The sequence below is a fragment of the Callorhinus ursinus genome, unplaced genomic scaffold (assembly GCF_003265705.2).
Source record: "Callorhinus ursinus isolate GAN/ISIS: 27379988/994484 unplaced genomic scaffold, GSC_fseal_2.0 scaffold1, whole genome shotgun sequence".
NCBI lineage: Eukaryota > Metazoa > Chordata > Mammalia > Carnivora > Otariidae > Callorhinus > Callorhinus ursinus.
This window is the reverse complement of record NW_027397063.1, coordinates 136,173,696-136,191,649: the sequence shown is the minus strand read 5'-3', so window position 1 is coordinate 136,191,649 and position 17,954 is coordinate 136,173,696. Positions and strand designations below refer to the sequence as shown.

Genomic DNA, 17,954 nt, shown 5'->3' with positions numbered 1-17,954 from the left:
CTCTATTCCCCTGACCATTAAATTTTCAAGACCTGGGGCACCTGCATGGCTCAGCTGGTTGGGCATATTACTCTTGATTTTGGTGCAGGTCGTGATCCTGGGGTCATTGGATTGAGCTCTGTGCTCGACCGAGGGTCAGCCTGAGATTCTCTCTCTCCCTCTGCCACCCCCTAAAATAAATACATAAATCTCTGGGGAAAAAATTTTTTTTCAGGACCCAAAAGTTTTTAAACAACCTCACAGTTCCCCCCATTACCATTTAATTTAAAAAAAAAATCCTGTTGAAACTTATAGTTGAATCTATCATTCTCCTTTCTGGATCCCAAAGACTGTTTACAGTGTGTTCAGAGTAGAAATATATCACAGGTTGATGTATTTCAACAGTAAGGTATTTATTTATATGGTAGGCACACAGTTATAGTAATTTTTAGCATCATGGGTTATGCAGCCGTAAGTTCAAGCTTCACCCATATGATCTTGAGCAAATTACATCCTTTCTTGTTTCTTCATCTGTAAAATGACAGTAACGGTATATACTACACACAGTGTAGTTATGAAAATTAGAGTTAAATACATGTAAAAAACTGAGGACAGTTTGTGGTGTAAAATAAGCACTCAATATATATTAATAATTTCAGTAGTGACTGTAATAAAGTATGATAAAAATGACTATATATGAATTTAATTGATATGATTCATATACTATAAAATTCACCCTTTTAAATGTACCATTGAGCGGTTTTTTTTTATTATAGTCACAAAGTTGTGTATCTATCACCACTATCTAATTCCAGAACATTTCCTTATCCCAAAAGAAACCCCATACCCAATAGCAGTCACTCTTCCACTCCCCAAGCCCCTGGTAACCACTAACCCTACTTTCTGTCTCTCTCTTTTTAAAAATATTTTTATTTATTTGTCAGAGAGAGAGCAGAAGGAGGGGGGAGCATCAGGCAGAGGGAGAAGCAGGCTCCCCACTGAGCAAGAAGCCTGATGTGGGACTTAATCCCAGGACCCTGGGATCATGACCTGAGCTAAAGGCAGACATTTAACTGAATGAGCCACCAGGCGTCCCCCACTTTCTGTCTGTAAGGATTTGTCTATTCTGAACATTTCATACAAAAAGAATCCTACAATACATGGCCTTATGCATCTGGCTTATTTTACTTAGCGTAATGTTTTCAAGGCTCATGATGTATCAGTACTTCATTCCTTTTTGTGGCTAAATATTCCACTGTATGAATATACCATACTTCATTTATCCATTCACCAGTTGATGGACATTGGGCTGTCTTCACTTTTTGGCTATTAGAAATAATGAATACTACTATGAACATTAGTGTACAAGTTTTTGTGTGAATAATTACTTTCAATTCTCTAGGGTATATATGTGGGAATAGAACTGCTGGGTCATATGGGAACTCTATGATTAAGTTTTTGAGGAGCTGCCAAACTACTATGTTTTTTTTTCCTTTAATTAATAAGCTTTATATATATTTACATATAAGTGTTACTGCTTACCAACAACATTACCATAATGGAATTGTATTATTTTACTAAGACACTGGGTTCAGACCACAACTTCTGATTAATTCAACACATAAAAGTTCTGTCACAGAAAATGAGCTCTAAGATTTGAGACATCTATCATTAAGCATCTTATTCAAAAGACATGTTTTAAAACCTAGAGAGAAAAATAAAGATTTCATAGAAAAAAGGTTCAGTCTATCTATGCTATTGTCTGAATGAGTGTGTCATCCCCCCAACCCCCCAAATTCTTAAGTTTAAAACCTAATGCCCAAGGTGATGGTATTAGGAGGTAGCCTTTGGGAGGTAATAAGGTACTGTGGGGCTCCAGGGAATAGTATCCTTTTAAAAGAGGTCCAGAGAACTAGTTCATCCCTTCTATCATGTAAGGACAAAGCAAAAAGGGATGAGCTACGAACCAGGAAAGGAGCCATCACTAGAATGTGACAATTCTGGTACCTTAATCTTGGGACTTTCCAGCAACCTCCAGAACTGTGAGAAATTTTTTTTTTTTTTAAAGATTTTGTTTATTTAACAGAGAGACACACAGTGAGAGAGGGAACACAAGCAGGGGGAGTGGGAGAGGGAAAAGCAAGCTTCCGTGGAGCAGGTAGCTCGATGTGGGGCTTGATCCCATGACTTGAGCCGAAGGCAGACGCTTAATGACTGAGCCACCCAGGCGCCACCAGAAATTTCTGTTGTTTATATGCCACCTAGCCTGTAGTATTTTGTTTTAGCAGCCCAAATGGACCAAGATTGCCATATATTATACAGAGAGGGCTTTCAAAAGTTTATAAAACTGTTTACTTTGAGGATGTTCAATCTCATAGTGACTAAGCCGAATCTGAACAATACATATATATGACTGATTTTCACGATAAAATGTCCACTCCCCCAAATAAGAAATAATAATAATAAAAAAAAGGCTAGGCTGACAAATATTAAATCTAGTATGTGTAGACTAATTTCTACAAAAACAAAAGAAAAGCTCATCAAGGAAAAGTTGGTAACAATGCACTCGGGTAAAAATGCCTGACCCACCTTATTAATACAAAAAAAGCAAAAAAAAAAATACGAAATTATTTTTACCTTCTTATGGGTAATATGGCCAAACAGAATAGCTGTTCAATGAAAAGAATGTATATGAAACATCTCTTACAAGCTGAAATTTCAAAAGTCAAATCACTTACCTATATAGACTCTCTTGCTGTATCTCTGCATCAGTAATAACACGAATACATGCAGTGGAATAAGGTTGATAATAAACACATAGCCACCCCAAGCAGAGACCTAGGAGTTAAGAAATACAAAGTTAAATAATTTAAGATGTTTGGTAAGTTTTATTTGTCATGACAATCTAAACATACAATGAATAGACAAACCCTAGGATTCTTAGCAATTGTGAAATATGCTTAAAATTGATTTATATAACCTACAAAAAAGCTATTTTTACTTATTTTTACTGATTATTAAAATAATACAATCCCATAAATCCAACATGCTTTTCTATGATCACTGGAGAAATGGTCAAATTAAACTAAGAACACTTCTAGGAACACTAATTTGTGAATCAGTAGTAAAAAGTCTTTCATGAAGGTAAGGATAGTTGGGATATAGATCATAAATTTTTAAAAGAAAAAAAGGGTTTTACTTCCCCCATTTTTGATAAGTACATTGCAAGAAGCTTGACTAAGAATAAGAACATGTTAGCATCAGCCAACAAGTGAAATACAAGGAACACTCAGATAATCTGGATATGCTTTGAGATACTCAAAAGTGCTACCTTGAGTATAAATTATTGCCTACTAATGGATTACAAATCAAGATTCCATTTTAATGTTTAGCATGTATCATAAAATTAGAATAGCCTATTTAATCAGAATAAATGAGTATGTTCTGGTCTAATTTTTTTATGTAATCCTTTATTTTATTTTTTAAGTAAGCTATATGCCCAAAGTGGGGCTTGAACTCACGACACTGAGATCAAGAGTCGCATGCTCTACCAACTGAGTCAGCCAGCCATCCCTATTCTGGTCTAAATTCACAAAAATTCTAAAGATAAGGTTTATTCTCAACCAGTAGCATTACCTTTTTGAGTACATTTAATAGACAATAAGCTCTTGTCAGGATCAAAGTTTTAGGTGTACTCTAATAATTAAAAGCTTAGAAGAACCATTTTACCAACAGTCATATCAGGAGACTAGATGTTCACATATATATTGTAACAATGCTACCCTTGTCTAAAATATCTCAGGACCACTTGTAATGAACTACCTGTCCTCAGTGTGCAATGCATATAAGAATATCAGTTTAGTGCTTCAGTCACATGCTATTTTGCACCAAAAACAATGTTACTCTGATTGAGCACAAGTCCTAACTGAAGGACTTCAAATTATCTTCAAAATTTAAATGTAAGCTTCGAAGACAATGAGTTTGCTAGTACTTGGGTATAGCTGCACAGAATGTGTCTCAGGCTTCAACCATTTTAAAGGGGGCATGGGTAATTTGGATGCATAAATTCCATGATAGTTGTTTAAAAACAGAAAAAAAGCTACCTAAAATTATCACTAATTTTCAGCACAAGATTACTATATAGGCTGTGCTGTGGGGAAAAAAGGCAGGAAAATGAAGAGGTAATTCTGAGCCCCAATCTTATCTATTGAAAAAAGTATGTAGGTAAGTTTTCCTAGAGGATAGGAACATAATTTAGATAAATTACACATGTGAAAAGGAAAATTTTTGTTTCACTTCCTGCAAATATTGTATCTGAGGGCTTGAGTATTAGCCCTCCCACACACCCCAAGGATGGGGGCAGAGAAGAGGATGGCAGTAATGAATGGGAATAGATTAAAATTAGGATCCTAAAAATTTCAGGAGAAAGGAAGTGAAGAACTAGTCCAGATGAGAAGAAAATGATGAAGAAGAGGAACTGGTCTAATTTCCAAATACTTACTAGACCTCATATAGTTTCAAATATGAATTCTTACCATATAGAAATACGATAAGCAGCAGCACACTGTCCAAAAAACTGACCCAGTTTTTACAGATTTTACCTAAAACACAAACAAGCAAATGTTTACAAATGTTCCTGCTATTCAAACAAAGTTAAATATTTAGTACACTTGTACTACAAAAAGCCAAAGTTATATATTTCAAAAAAGTACAGTGGTTATTCAGATATTCAGATCCACTTAATATATGCATTTAGAACAGGCAACAGACATTTTATGAATAGCCCTGATTTTTCTGTTATGCAGTTTTCAGTAAAAAGAATCATCTTAGAAGAAGGAAAACTATATTTTTCTATTTGCTTTATTTTCTATTTTAAAATGATTAATATCAACAAATTGAGATTTTAACTAAATAAATTGTTCAGCAAATCTACATTTTTACATATGGTTGATTTTCTATATAATTCTAATTATAAGCATCCATTTTTGAAAACCTATCATCTAGGAATTTTCATATACCATAACCAATAACAATGATCAATAAATAATCTATATCCTCAAGAAACTGACAGTCCTACAATAATTTCTAGGATATGTCAGTAAAATTCTCAATTACTCTGAACCAGAAAGAGAACCTGCAACCAATGAAAGGTTCAAAAAATGACAAATCTCTACCATCTAAAAAAAAAAACTAACCAAAGAAATAATTCCCAGATAAGTTTATATGTTCCTCCGAAAATAATGGTTTGGTTCAGAAAACTGAATTTTAAATTTCAAAAAACACAAGTTCTAAATACTTATTTATGCCAAGAGCAAAATGTCATCTTTATTTAAGAACTATATATATACTTGATCTCAAGGAATTTACTTTTAAAATGAGTCTCTACTAGTACATTAAAACAAACTACAGGTGACATGTAATCTTTGGGGGAACTGTAAAGCAAACACATGCACACACATGTGCACACACACACACACACACACACACACAGAGGAATGAAAAGGGGGAGAGAGGAAGGAAAGAGAAAACACTCCTAGTTTACAGCACTTAAAGATATTAGCAGGCTGACTTCTATTAGACTAATGAAAGACTGCTTTGAATTCAACATCATAGTATATGTGTGTGACAAAAGACACCCCCCCTTCCCCCACTGAAACCAGCTTGATCTATGTTAAAACGTGTCAATATATTAAAATACGGACATTTTAAAAGTGAAAAAACCTACCAGGACTGATTAGAAATTATTCCTATAATATCCAATCTCTACAGAGTGGAGAAGTGAGTTGGAACCAAGTGCTAATGCCAAAATCACAGAGACCAAAAAATAAATTAGAGAGACCAAAGATGATTTTTAGAAAGGAAAGCAGCTACCAGGGAAATGAGAAAGAAAAGAATGTTCAGAAAGGCCTAATTATTTTTTTTTAAGATTTTATTTATTTGAGAAGGAAAGAACATGAGGGGGGAAGGGGGCGCGGGGCAGAGGCAGAGGGAGAAGCAGGCTCTCTGCAGAGCAAGGAGCCCGAGGACGCAGGGCTTGACCCCAGGACCTTGGATCATGACCTGAGCCACCCAGGTGCCCCAGAAAGGCCTAATTCTAAATGGAGAGACTAGAAGAAATAGTGTTCTCAGAGGACAAGATGTTCCAGAAACAAAAAGGAAACCCAAGAACAGGGGCACAAAGGCTATGGCAGGTAGATCAACAGAATAAAGAAGAAAAAAAATGATTCTACCTAGTGACAGAGAAAAAAGGCTATCCAGTGCACTGGAGGTAGAGAAGATAAATGCTGGCAGAGAAAGCTTGCAAATGACCATTCAGTGCTTTACATTTGTGTGTCAGTTATCATTTTATTGCCTCTTAGCTCCAAATGCACCCTTCAATATATGTTCTATGATAAACAACAGAATACTTTCTAAGTAGTTCTCCTTTAAAGTAAGTATGATGTTAAGTTTTCTCGGTAGAGGGTGCTGAAGGAACACTGCAGTAGAGGCTCTCCAATCATTTCTGGTGTAGGCTGGCATTGGTGGTATGGGTGTGAGAACATCTGGCGGTGCTGACTCCAGCCACAGGGCAGAACACAGTCCTTCTGTGACTTTGCACCCTTGGTCTAGTAATAACTTTTCTGCAGTCCTCTTGACATGGTAACCAAAAGCCCCATACACAGTCTAAAAGCTTCCTGCCCGTGCCAGTACCCAGACTCCCACTGCACACTGTGCTACAGGTTACCAACTCCCTACTCCTGAATGCCTACACTCCAGAGGGTAGTCAATCGCCTGTCGGGCAGCTCCAAAGAAGCTCTAGGCTGGCCTAACCATCAAACTTCTCTGGGGTTGGTGGGCTGAACCACACCCTAATGAAATCTGAATCCTAAGTTTGTCCTTCCTTGAGTACTTTCCCTTAGCCTTAGCATATCATATAGGGCTTCCTTCTGTATTACTCTTCTATCATGGTTAATACTTCTTTTTCTAAAACTCCCCTTATGTAATCTACTGTGACTGATTAGGCCCATTCCTGCTACAATCTATTACCAAAAAATCAAAATATACTTATAACCATTAAATATAGTTCATACCCTGAAATTTCCTCAAACCCCAAAACCAACTGTATAGGCTGAGAGAGAATGAGAAAAGGAATCAAACATATTCTGCTGTATTTACTAATACACACAAAACTCTGCAAGGCTATGTTGGACACACAAATTATAACTCAGTCATGCCCCAAATGGAGAGGTAAGACACAAAAGCAAGAACTACAGTCAAAGCACAATATGACAGAAACCACATGGGTGAGTATAGACACTGAGTGGCATAAGGTCCTTATAGATCCTGTTGGTAACAGAAATACAAGTCAGGAGGATGGTATATGACTAAGTGAGTGTTGAGGTCCAAATTTACAGTGGTAGGAATGTAGACATAAAGGAGAGGCTATGTTTAAGGGCCAAATCAACATTTTTTTGGTGAACTACTAGAATTAGTAGTAGAGAAAAAGAAGTTGAGAACTCCTAGTTTCCTGCCTTGAGGTACTACCCATCAGTGGGGAAGAGGAAGACCAAGAGAGGGTAGGTTTGGACAGGTGGTTTTTGAACTCAGTGTTTGACACGTTAATATTAAAACTCTTGAATTAGAAATCTTCAACAATGGAACTAGAAATCAAGAGAAAAAAAAGGCTGGGAAATTCCAAATATTAGGAAACTAAACAACACGCTTCTAAAGAACCCATGGGTCAAAGAAGAAATCAAGAATTAGAAAAATATTTTAACTACATGACAATGAGAACACAACATACTGAAATATACAGAATACAGCTAAAGCAATGATGAAAGTATAATTTAAATTTCATATTAGGGGGCGCCTGGGTGGCTCAGTCGTTAAGCGTCTGCCTTCGGCTCAGGTCATGGTCCCAGGGTCCTGGGATCGAGCCCCGCATCGGGCTCCCTGCTCAGCGGGAAGCCTGCTTCTCCCTCTCCCACTCCTCCTGTTTGTGTTTCCTCTCTCGCTGTGTGACTGATTAGGCCCATTCCTGCTACAATCTATTACCAAAAAATCAAAATATACTTATATTTCCTCTCCCTCTCCTCCTGTTTGTGTTTCCTCTCTCGCTGTGTCTCTCTGTTAAATAAATAAAATCTTTAAGAATAAAAAAAAAATAAATTTCCTATTAGAAAAACAGAAATAGCTAAAATAACTTAGGCTTCAACCTCAAGAAGCTATAAAGGAGCAAACCAAATACAAAATAGAATAATAAAAGTCAAGAATTCAATGAAATAGAAACCAAATACAGAGAAAAATAAATGAAACCAAAAGTTGAATAAACTGTAGACTGACCAAGAAAGAAGATACAAATGACCAATACTAGGAATGAGAGGTAACATCATGGACTGTACAGAAATTCAAAGAATTATAAAGGAGTATGATGAATAATTTGTGCCAATATCATATACATGAAAAGAAAAACTTCAAAAAAGAAATACTTTACCAAATTATCCATAAAGAAACAAAATCAGAACAGAACTATGTCAATAAAAATTGAATTAGTAATTAAAAATCTTCCCAGGTTCAGCTTGCTTCACTGGTGAAAAGTATCAACAGTTAAGGAAGACATAATACCAATCCTACAAAGATTCTTTCAGAAAAGAGAGGAGAAGGAAACACTTCCCTCATTATTTTAAGAGCCCAGTATTAACTCTGATATCAAAGCCAGATAGGGGCGCCTGGGTAGCTCAGTCAGTTAAGCATCTGCCTTGGGCTCTGGTCATGATCCTGGGGTCCTGGGATCAAGCCCCTGGGACTGAACCCCACACCAGGCTCCCTGCTCAGCAGGGAGTCTGCTTCTCCCTCTCCTCTTGCCCCTCCCCCGCTTGTGCTCGCTCGCACGCGTGCGTGCACGCTCTCTCAAGAAATAAAATCTTAAAAAAACAAAAAAAACAAACCAAAAACCAAAGCCAGACAAAGATATCACAAGAAAAGAAAAACTACATGTTAATATCCCTCATGGATACAGATGAAAAAATTCTTAACAAAATATAAATACAAAACCAACAATATAAAAAAAAGGATTATGTGTCATGAACAAGTGGAACTGATTCCATGAATTCAAGGTTGTTTTAACATCTGAAAAAAAAAAGAAAAATGCAGTGGTTCCCGAGTGAGGAATAGGGAGAAAGTACTCCTGGTATCTTGTGTGTGGAGGTAAGGGATGCGCTAAACACTCCACAACACAAGAAATAACTGCCTGTCCCCAAATGTCAATAGTATTAAAGTAGAGAAACTTTGAATTAATGTAATTAAGGACAAAACCATATGATTATCTCAATAGACATAAAAAAGCTATTGACAAAATCTAACACCCATTTGTGATAAAAATTCTCAAACTGAAAATTAGAAAGCTTCCTTCAGTTATGATAAAGGACATCTATAAAAAACAACTAACATCATACTTAATGGTGAAAGCTTGAATGCTTTCCCTTTAAAATCAGGAAGGAAAGGATAAAAAAATTCTCAATGTTTCTACTGAACACTGTGTTAGAGGTTCCAACCAGTATATAATGAGGCAAGAAAAAAAATTTAATTTCTGCTCTTAGAAAGATATTGTTAAAAAAATAAAAGGACAAGCTACAAACCGGGAGCAAATGTTTACAAAACATACATCTGATAGAGAACTTGTTTCCAAAATATATAAAGAACTCTTACAGCTCAATAATAAGAAAACAACCCAACCAAAACATAGGCAAAAGGTATGAACAGACATTTCACCAAAGAAGAATCAGAATGGAAAATAAGCACATGAAAACATGCTCAACTGTTACTCACTGGAGAAAACCAAATTAAAACCATGAGATACCACTACACACCTACTAGAATGGCTGAAATTTAAAAATCTGAACATATCACATGTTGGTAAAAGCAGAGTAAATGCAATGCCTCATACTTTGGTGGAGGGAAATAGCTATTTATAAAATTAAACATGTACTTATTTTACAAACCAGCAACCCCACAGACCTAGGCATCTGTCCAAAAGGAATACTAATATATGCCCATATGCAGAACTGTATGCAAATATTTATAGCTAGTTTATTCATAAATGCCAAAAATTGGGAAACAAAATAAGCAATAGTATATCCATATAGTACCCCCATACTACTCAGCAATAAAAAGTAACAAACTACTAAAACATCAACAACATGGATAACTCTCAAAAGTCTTTTGTTAAGTGAAGTAAGTCATACATAAAGGGGTCACCCCTCACTGTATGTTTCTACAACATGGCATTATGGAAAACAAACTCCCAAAAATATGAAGACAGAAATCAGATCTGCAGTTGCAAGAAATATGGGTTAAGGAGAGGACTGATTACAAAGACAGGGGAAAAAAACCTTAAAAGAAAAATTCTGTAGGACGCAACGATATGTACTGTTCTCAGTACTATTTTACCTGCATCAGCTCTGCTGTTGGTGAGTGGTAACACAGAGGTAAAAACAAACATGTACTCAATTCCTGTGTTCCTATAATGTTCTACACATTAACTTATTTAAACCATATAAGGTAGGTACTATTATTACTTCCATTTTATAGTTGATTTAATAGACATGGGGGTGGTTTAAATAACTCCTAGTGATAAGAACTGAAATCCAGGAAACAGGAAACCAGACCAGGGCAGTTTGGCTCCAAAGACTCTACTCTTAAGCACTTGATCCTGACAAAAAAAAGGTTAGAAACTATAGAACACAAATTAGCATATTCAAAAATGTCTGGAAATGGTGCTTTGAAAACAGAGTATTTAAAAACTTTTAAAGACTGTTAAGCAGTTTAAAAATAAACACACCAGATGAGGAACTGGTAGACAATTTAATGTAAAATGTTTTCAACTTCATGTCATTTGGCTACAAAAAACTTTTCAGAGCAGTCAGAGCTGTTATTATATTTACTTTCAATTGGTAAAGATCAAATTTGACATAAATGTAATTATCTAATGCAACTCTGTAGCTAAAACATTTTTTACATTTCATTTATAAGAAAAGTGAAGGAGAGTAAAGTGTCAAACACCTTGCCACAAGTCAGAAAATGAGTTTTAATGCCAGAACTCCAAACCAACTCCTCATTTCAAATACTGGAGCTGCTTCTACTTTAAACCTAGTTTATTTTAAATATGTTGCTTTAAAAAACAGAACAAAGGAAAAACTCACAAAATCATCTTTTAGTCCTGAGTATGCTTTATCATTCTGTCAAGCTATTATTAAAAGCAACAGGATACTCATAATTTCCCCTACCAGCTCATCAACTTCATTTAAGTCTGTATAATCAACATATAAAATAGTACCAGTTCCACACTGTGTTCTACAAAATTATCTGTTGAATTAATAAAAAAAAAAATTGTGCCACTTAAAAAACAATGTTATAATGGAGAATCCGATGCAAAATTCATATGGAAATACAAAGGACCTTAAATGTCCAAACAAAAATTACCAGGGTATAAAAGCTAGCATTATTTTAACTTTGATTTGTAACTCCAAATTTAGTTTTCTACATACTTTAAGAGACTAATACAATTAAAACAATTATTAGTTTGTTTTTGCACACACATGTATAAAAATTTAATTTTGTGACATCAACAACCAAAAGGGGTAGGAGGAGAGTTGTAAGGAGATTTTTTTATATACTATTGAAGATGAGCTAATATAAATTGAAATAAGAGTTTTATAATATTAGAATGCTAAATGTAACCCCCATGGTAACCACAAAGAAAACAGCAATATAATATACACCAAAAGGAAATGAGAAAGGCATTTAAACAATTCACTACAAAAAAAATCAACTCAACACAAAAGACAGTAATAAAGGAAATGAGGGACAGAAAAGCTACCGGGCATATAGAAAATAAATAGCAAAATGACAAGTAAGATCTTTCTTATCAGGAATAAACGTAAATGGTTTACGTCAAACTCTCCAATCAAAAGATAAAGACTGGCATAATGGATAAAAACACATGGTCTAAATATATGCTCTCCACCAGGCACTCACTTTAGATCCAAAGACACAAATATATTCAAAGTTAAAGGATGGAAAAAGATATTCTATGCAAACAGTAACTAAAAGAGAACAGGTAACTATACTAATGACAGACACAACAAACTTTAAATCAAAAAAGGCTGCAAGACAAAAAAGGACAATGTATATTAATAAAACACTCAATACTCCAAGTGTAATGATTACAACATTTAGACACTTAATGAAAGACCATCAAAATATATGAAGCAAAAACTGACAGAAATTAAGAAATAGTTTTATAATAGTTGGAGACTTCAATACCCCACTCTCAACTGGTAGAACTAGGCATAAGGAAAGAAAGAGAGGACTTCACTCAATAGACCAACTAGACCCAGTAAGATTAGGATACACATTCTTCTCAAGTGCACATGAACATTTTCTAGGACAGACCATATGTTAGGCTACAAATTAATTCTAAAGAGCCAGAGATCATAAAAAGTATATTCTCTGACCACAATGGGATGAAATTTGAAATCAGTAACAGAAGTGAAATTAGAAAATTCACACATTCGTGGAAATGAAACACTTAAACAACCAATGGGTGAAGAAGGAATAACAAGAAATTTAAAAAATAAAGAGGAATGAAAACAAAAACACAACACACCAAAACTTATGGGATGCTGCGAAGCACTGCTAAGAGAAAAATGTATACCTATAAACATATACATTAAAAAACAGATCTCAAATTAACAACCTAACTGTAAAATTTAAGGAACTAGAAAGAGAACAAACTAAACCCAAAACTACTAGAATAAATAACATAATAAGTAAACTAGAGAATAAAAAATAATAAAATTAGGACACCTGGGTGGCTCAGTTAATGTCTGCCTTTAGCTCAGGTCATGATCCCAGGGTCCTGGGATCAAGTCCCACATCTGGCTCATTGCTCAGTGGGGAGCCTGCTTCTCCCTCTACTACCTGCTGTTCCCCCTGCTTGTGTGCTCTCTCTGACAAATAAATAAATAAATCTTTAAAAAAATAATGAAATCAATAAAACCAAAAAGTAGTTCTTTGAAAGTATCAACAAAATTGACAAATCTTTAGCTAGATGGACTAAGAAAAGAGAAAGTCAAATTACTAAATCAGAAATAAAAATGGAAATGTTACTAATTCTGTAGATATTAAAAGGATTATAAGGCAGTGCTATGAGTAACTGTACTCCAACAAAGTGGATAACCTAGATGAAATGGGACGAATTCCTATAAATATAAAACCTACCATACTAAATCATACAGAAATAGAAAATCTGAACAGACCTGTAACTAATAGATTGGATCGGTAATCAAAAATCTTTCAACAAGGAAAAGCCTGGGACTTGATGGCTTCATTGGTAAATTCTATAAAACATTAAAAGAATGAATATCAATCCTCAAACTTTTCCAAAAACAGCTGAAGAGGATGAAATCGTTCCTAATTTATTCTATCAGGCCAGCATTACCCTGGTATCAAAAACAGACAAAAAACACAAGAAGAAAACCTACTGACCAGTTATCACCTATGAACACTAATGTAGAAACCCTCAACAGAATACTAATAACCAAATTCAGCAGCATGTTATAAGGAGAGACTGAAAACAGCCAAGATAAAGAAAAAGAGTCATAAACCAAGTGATAATAGAAGACACTTAGAAAATCCAAGAAAAACAGTGGAACAAACTGGTATTTAAAACTACAATCAAAAACAACTTCTCAGAGGGGCACCTGGTTGACTCAGTTGGTTAAGAATCTGCGTTCAGCTCAGGTCATGATCCCAGAGTCCTGGGAATGAGCCTCGCTCAGCAGGGAGCCTGCTTCTCCCTCTCCCTTTGCCTCTCCCCCTGCCCATGCGTGCCTGTGCTCACTCTCTCAAATAAATAAAATCTTAAAAACAAATAAACAAGCAAAAACAACAGCAACAAAACAACTTCTCAGAAATAATATCAATCTACATGTTGAAAGGGATCAACATTACCAGAAAGGTCAGCTTTCAGACACATCTAGAAAATTTATTACTTTACTGATACAGAAAAAAAATCTCTATTACTTCAGGATTAGAAGACATTTCTTCCTTTTTTTTTGCCCAAGAAGATTTTTTTTAAGTTTATTTATTTATTTATTTGAGGGAGAGAGAGAGAGAGAGCATGCACGAGTTGGCTGGGGGGGGGATAGGGAGAGAGGGAGAAGCAGACTCCCTGCTGAGCAGGAGTCCAATGAGAGGCTCAATCCCAAGACCCGGAGAGCATGACCTGAGCCAAAGGCAGATGCTTAACTGACTGAGCCACCCAGGCACCCTCATGTTTCTTATTAATAAAATTAGGTTCTTGACAGTAGGAAGCAAAATAGAGTGAGGGTGGTACAATTTCAAGAAATTCAAGCAAAGACTATATGGCCTAGAATTTTATATCAGTCCAACTATCAAGTATGAGGCTACAGAAAAACAGGTTTAAACATGCAAGGACTTGAGAAATACTGTACTTTGAGACCTTCCTAAGATGTCTACTAGAGGAATACCTTGGTCCAACTGAGAAATATACATAAAAAATATTTTAAGGGGCACCTGGGTGGCTCAGTCTGTTGAGCAACCGACTCTTGGTTTCAGTTCAGGTCCTGATCTCATGGGTGGTGGGACTGGGCCACATCGGGCTCTGTGCTCAGTGGGGGGGGTCTGCTTGAAGATTCTCTCCCTCTGCCCCTCCCCCGACACGCACATGTGTGTGGAACACGTGCTCTAAAATAAAACCTTTAAAAATATTTTTAAAAATATTAATATACAAAATATGTATCTATATCGCATACTTAATAACATTACGTTAATATACAACATATAATATAAAAGCCATATATGAAAAACCCACAGCAAACATACTCAACAGTGAAAGACTGAAGTTTTTCCTGTAAGATCAGGAATAAGACAAGGCCCACTTTTGCAACTTCTATTCAACATAATACAGTTGGCCCTTGAACAATGCAGGGGGGTTAGGGGCACTGACCCCCACACAGCTGCAAATCTGCATATAACTTTTGACCCTCAAAAACTTAGCTACTAATAGCCTACTGTAGACTGGAATCTTACCCCTAATATAATCAGCTGGCTGACACATATTTTATATGTTACATGTATTTTACAATGTATTCTTATAATAAAGCCAAAGAAAATATTTTAAAAATCATAAGGAGAATACATTTATATACTGTACTGTATTTCTTGAAAAAAAAAAATCCACTTAAGTGGATCCTCACAGTTCAAATCTGGGTTGTTCAAGGGTCAGCTGTACTTGAAGTTCTAGTCAGAGCAATCACGCAAGAAAAACAAAAGGCATGCAAATTAGAAAGAAGAAAAATGATTCCTATTTGCAGATAATATGATTTCATATGTAGAAAACCCTAGATTCCACACACAGAAACTGTCAGACCTGACAAATGAATTCAGCTAAGCTGCAGGATACAAAGTCAATATACAAATATCAGTTGTATTTCTATACCAACAATGAACAATCTGAAAAGGAAATTACTGAAAAAATTCAATTACAATAGCATCAAAAAGAATAAAATACTTACGAATTAACTAATGAGATAAGACTTATTACAATGAAAACTCTAAAACACTGCTGTAAAAAATTAAAGACATAAATGGAAACATCCCATGTTCATTCATGAATTCAAAGACAGTATTAAGATGATACTACTACTCAAAGTGATCTACAAAGTCAATGTAATCTGATTTAACATCCCAATGATGTTTTTTGCAGAAGTAAAAAATCCATTCTAAAATTCATATAGCATCTCTAAAGGCCCCTAATAAACAAAAGCATCTTGAAAAAGTTTAAGGTAGAGAAAACACACTTCCTGATTTTCAACCAGGGTGCCAAGACCATTCAATGGGGAAAGGACAATCTTCAATAAATGGTGCTGGGAAAGCTGGACATCTGTGCAAAATAATGAAGTTGAACCCTTACTTAACACCATATACAAGATTAACTCAAAAAGATCTAAATGTAAGACCTAAAACTCTTAGAAGAAAACACAGGGCAAAAAGCTTCATCACATTAAATTTGGCAATGATTTCTCAGATAAGACACCAAAGGCAAAGCAGCAAAAGAAAACACAGACAAATTGGACTTCAGGGAAAATAAAAAATTGTCAAAAGACAATACAATAAAAAAGGAATGGGAGAAAATGGAATGGGAGAAAATCTTCAGAAGTCATGTATCTTATAATGGATTCATATTGAGAATATATAGAGAACTCCTAAAACTGATCAACAACAAAAACCTGATTCAAAAATGGGCAAAGGACTTGAATAAACATTTCCCCAGATATACAAATGGCCTTTTAACCACAAGCAAAGATGCTCAACATCATTAGGTACCAGGAAAGTGAAAACCAAAACCAAAACTACAATGAGATACCATCTCATACCCATTAAGATAGCTACTATCCAAAAAAAAAAGAAAAAGAAAAAAAAGAAAGAAAATAACAGGTGTTGACAAGGATGTGGAAAAACTGGAACCCTTGTGTACTGCTGATGGGAATGTAAACTGGTACAGGGGCTATGGAAAACAGAATGGTAGTTCTTCAAAAAATGGAAAACAGAATTATCACATGATCTGGCATTTCACTTCTGGGTATATACCGCAAAGAAATGCAAACAGTATTTCACAGATATCTGTACACCTATGTTCATAACAACATTATTCACAATAGTTAAAATACAAAACAACCCATGTGTCCATCAACAGATGAATGGATAAACAAAATGTGGTATATAAACAGAACGGAATGTTATTCAGCCTTAAAAAGGAAGGAAATTCTGACATATGCTTACAACATTTATGAACCTTGAGGACATTATATTATGCTAAGTAAAATGACAAAAAGCCAAAAACCGTGTGATTCCACTTATATGAGATACTCAGGGTAATCAAAACCACAGAGACCAAAAGTAGAATGGTGGTTGTCCGGGGAAAGGGGAGGAAGAATGGGGAATTACTGTTTAATGGATACAGTTTCAAGTTTCATAAGGTGAAAAGTTACAGGGATGGACGGTAGTGATGGTGAATGTATTTAATGTACTTATAAATGGTTAAATTTTATGTGTATTTTACCATAATAAAAACAAACCATGAGATATGACCTCATACCAACAGGTGACATATTAAAAACACACACACAGAAAAAATTATGTATTGGCAAGAATTTAGAGAAATTAAAACTTTCCTAAATTGTTGGTAGGAATGTAGCATGGTGCCACCAAGGCACCCCAGGATATATTATTTTTTAATTATTATTATTATTTTTTAAATTACAAAATATATAGAAGAGTAAAGAATAGCCATCCAGACTTCTAAATGAGAATACTTATTTGCTTCAGATGATTTTATTAAAAATTTTAACAACACAGTTGAACCTCCCTTAAAATTCCTTCCTTAAAATCACTCACGCATACTGAGAATACCTACTACCATGAAGTTGGTGTACATGATGGATATATATGCTATATTTTTATACACAACATATGGTATGATTTGTATTGATTAAAATTTAAATAAAGATATCATACTGTACATATTGCACCTCAACTTATTTTTCCACTTGGCATTATATTATAAAGATCTATCAACATTCATACATACTTTAAAAATTTAAAAAAATTATATGTTAAAAGGCCTCAGATGTTCCAAATTTTGTGTTTTTTCTTCATATGCACAAAATAAACACTATGTTTTTAAACATTTTTGGATGAATACAGCAGCATTAGCAGCATCCTACTGCTTGTCATCATACTCATCTCCGGGTGTTTTCTTCTGAAACTCAAAATCAAGCAACCATCTACATTGTTGACTAAAACATTCTCCTCTGAAATTTCTTGCCAAAGTAAAAATTTCCAAGGGCTAAGTAATTTTAAAAGACGTAATTATTAAAGAGAAAATAACACTTCCAATTCACCTAGATACC

At 35.0% G+C, this 17,954-nt stretch overlaps 1 protein-coding gene across 1 annotated transcript in view; it reads right to left on the bottom strand.

Annotated features, from left to right (window-relative positions):
• STT3B (STT3 oligosaccharyltransferase complex catalytic subunit B) overlaps positions 1 to 17,954 on the bottom strand; it is a 107,812-nt gene that overhangs the window by 39,344 nt on the left and 50,514 nt on the right. Inside the window, exons 4-5 of the mRNA XM_025883384.2 lie at positions 4,515 to 4,580; positions 2,718 to 2,817 (exon numbers count right to left, since the gene is read on the bottom strand). Of these exons, the coding sequence (XP_025739169.1) occupies positions 2,718 to 2,817; positions 4,515 to 4,580 (166 nt within the window). The remainder of the gene's footprint in view (positions 1 to 2,717; positions 2,818 to 4,514; positions 4,581 to 17,954) is intronic.